General features: G+C 39.1%; 1 protein-coding gene across 1 annotated transcript in view; it reads right to left on the bottom strand.

The window, feature by feature from the left end:
• The window catches only part of LOC106874092 (aspartate aminotransferase), a 21,345-nt gene extending 17,855 nt beyond the window's left edge, over nt 1-3,490 (bottom strand). The window contains exons 1-2 of the mRNA XM_052973904.1: nt 3,484-3,490; nt 3,226-3,353 (exon numbers count right to left, since the gene is read on the bottom strand). Of these exons, the coding sequence (XP_052829864.1) occupies nt 3,226-3,353; nt 3,484-3,490 (135 nt within the window). The remainder of the gene's footprint in view (nt 1-3,225; nt 3,354-3,483) is intronic.
• Between the last annotated feature and the right edge of the window lie 16 nt (nt 3,491-3,506).

Consider the following 3,506-nt stretch of genomic DNA (forward strand, 5'->3'; position numbering starts at 1 on the left):
AAAAAAACAAATGGAAAACAAGACAAACAACACAAAGAAGATCCTTCATCAGTTGTCGGCTGTTTTTCTAATCCGTATTTCGAGCAATTCACAAGATACGCCTTCGATAAAACGGTTGCTCCTGGAAAGCAAATTAAATAATATTTGGGATCTTGCGTAGGGTCAAAATTAGTGACAAAACCAGGACAGTGAAAACAAACAGGAAGGGCTCCTAAGCCTAAACGAGGTTGTGGTGGCGAACGCGAAGAAACAAGCTTGGACAGGAGACAGACGAGAATACGTCTTCCTTGTCCAGCTGCACGCTGGTGTATACAAGAAGCTTTTTAAATTCTTAAATATAGCTAAAACAAGAAAGGCCATGCACCTAATGCGACCGCATTGCAGATGTAATAGTGAGTGAATGAGTGTATGATGAAATATATTTGTTTTTTTCACAAAATATACTTTTTTCTATAAAAATGTATGGCCTTGTTTCATGCAAGAGTGCGTGTTATAAAGCGGCAAATACTGTCTTTAATGACTGTCTTATCAAGCGGTGCGACATGACTCCGAGTTTTGTGTAAAGTTGCTCGCTCTATACAGATTAGATGTGCACGCTTTGGCTTTAGGTTGAGCATAGAAAAAGATGGCTGCTGCTGTGGAAGTGCTCGCACAATGCTTTTCGGGAAGGTAAATAAAGGGATATTTTAATTCAAAAAATTGTCTTCGTTAAATAGTTAACAGCTTAACTTAATAATGACAGGGTTTTTTTTTCCTTTTATAGAATAATATTCTCTTATTTACTTTCTCGAAAGGCTTTGTGCGCAAAACTTCTCTAGTAACCACTTTTTGCTGTTTTCAAACCAAATCCATACTACACTAACCTGATGAGTGAAGACAATAAAGTTCACATGAAACTCAAAATTATGTTGTATCATTGTTACTAACCTATATCTTATAACCTCAACTATTTTCATATAGATGAATCCCCTTATTTTGAATCAGTGCAAAAGCCGATCACTCACTATCTCTTTCTCTTTCTCTCTCCCTCTCTGTTTCTCTCACACATACACACAAACACACACATTCACATACACACGCACACGTGCAAATACACACATTCATTCATACATACATTCATACAAAATACAAGATATACACGCACGTACACATGTGTGTGTGTGTATCTTTCTGTACACATACACACACACACGTACGCATATAAATGCCTTGTACTTGCGTCCGCGTGTCTATGCACAGCGTTTTCTTATGCACTGCATGGTATAGGGTTTATCAACATATTCTTCAAATAGTTAATGAATGAGAACCTACGAAAACAAACAAAAACGAAAGCAAACTTTACTGTTTGGACAACGCTAGTTGAAAGAAATGTATTGAATGATTAGCATTCAGAAAGTTTGGCCGAATTTTCGCAAAATTCAATAAGCGAACGATATTATTGAATTATTCGCTGTAATTTCGAGCAATTTTCGTGAAAATTAATAATCTTCTGGTATTAATTAATCGCTTTAATTTCGCCCAATTTTCGTTAAAATTGTTAATAAATAAATCGATTTGATTTAATTAATCGTTTTATTTTCGCCTATTTTTCGTAAAAAATTAACAGCTAACCATATTAATTAATCGTTTTAATTTTGTCCAATTCTATTTAAAATCAACAGGAAATTATTAACTTTTACAGAGGGAATCATTTTCAACCGTTTAATTAAATCAAGAACATAATTACAATTAACAAAAGCGCATCGGGTTCACAATCATGAGGTTGCGAGTTCGATTCCCGGACCGGTCTGCGTGTTGTGTTCTTGAGCAAGACACTTTATTTCACGTTGCTCCAGTTCACTCAGCTGTAGAAATGAGTTGCGACATCACTGGTGCCAAACTGTATCGGCCCCTTTGCCTTTCCCTTTGATAACATCCGTAGCGTGGGAGCTTGGTATGCATGGGCGACTGCTGGTCTTCCATAAACAACCTTACCCGGGCTTGTCCTCGGAGGGGAACTTTCTAGATGCAATCCCATGGTCATTAATGACCGATGGGGTCTTTACCTTTAACCTTATTGTACTTATTAGATTCCGAATGTACTAATGAGAGTAGTAAAAGTCGAGTTAATAATTTGGTGTGCATTCTCACGACTGCGCTCTGAGTTCAATTTTCACCGGTCAGTTTTACACACCATTATTTCGGGGGTCGATAGAAAATACCAATCAATCCGGGGTGGAGGATTGAAGGAACTATTAGAACGTCGAGCAAGACGCCTTGTAGTATCTGTTTCGACTGTTTGAGGTCCGTCAGGTAACACCTGCGACAACGCTGGTATACGAAGCTGTATCGGCCATAGAGCAGCGGACTTTCCCTTGCATAAACATCATAGATTTGAGGAGAAGAAAACTTGCATTCATGGGAAACTGTCAGTTTTTCTCAAAAATTCTTGCCCTGATCTGAATATATATGTGCAGAAGATACATCTTTTGTCTTTTATTTGTTTCATTTACTGGACTGCGGTCATGCTGGGGCACTGTCTTGAAAGGGTTTAGCCGATGGATATAATTTTGACGTCTTCTACTTATTCTATCGGTCGCTTTTGTCGAACTACTAATGTTACAATAACGTAAACAAACCAACACTAGTTGTCAAGTGATGTGTATGGCAGGAGGACAAACACAAACAAAACCACACACACACGCACGCATATATATATATGTGTGTGTGTGTGCATACGACAGGCTTCCATACAGTTTCCATCTACCAAACTCACTTCTTAGTTGCTGTCTTTCTTACTATATATCAAATGGATTGGTCGGCCTGGGACTATAGTAGAAGACACTAGGCCAAAGTGCCGCACAGTGGGACTGAACATGAAACCCCGGGGCTGCAAAGCGAGCTTCTTAACCACACAGCCATGGTCAACATTGATCAACCCTATTGGCTAAAAACGCTTTTTTAAAAATCAAAATCGGACGAAACTCCGTGGAGGCACTGTAAATATGCGATAGAAAATCTTCTACCAATATAATGTTTTAGGAAGTTAGAACAAGCAGAATGACTATAAAATAGCAGTAAAGATTTTAATGTGAATTCTATTAGACAAGTGGTTCTCAACGGGGGTCCATATCACCTCTGAGCGGATCAACTGCAGTGCTCGTCATCTCAACCGACGGAGTATCAGAAGTAGAAACACCAATTTAAGACGGACACTTTGGTGTTTCGAATGATTACTTCTCTTACCTTTTCGACTATTTCTGGAGTCACCCTCCACTCGTCCTCCGCTGTGGTATTTAGAACTACACATCTTTGGTTGGCCAGCTGGGTCTGAGGTTTGTACGTGGTCCAAGACGGGGATATAACTAATATGTCTGGAGAGAGAATGCGGGAAAAGTACAGTTAGTAAGAACATAGGCAGGGCGATTGAGAGAGAGAGGGGGGGGGAGAGAGAGAGAGAGTAGGAGGAGTGTAGGAGAGGAGAGATGGATGATAATTTTGTACACTTCATCATTTAACGTCTGCTT

The sequence above is a fragment of the Octopus bimaculoides genome, chromosome 17 (genome assembly GCF_001194135.2).
Source record: "Octopus bimaculoides isolate UCB-OBI-ISO-001 chromosome 17, ASM119413v2, whole genome shotgun sequence".
NCBI classification, from domain to species: domain Eukaryota; kingdom Metazoa; phylum Mollusca; class Cephalopoda; order Octopoda; family Octopodidae; genus Octopus; species Octopus bimaculoides.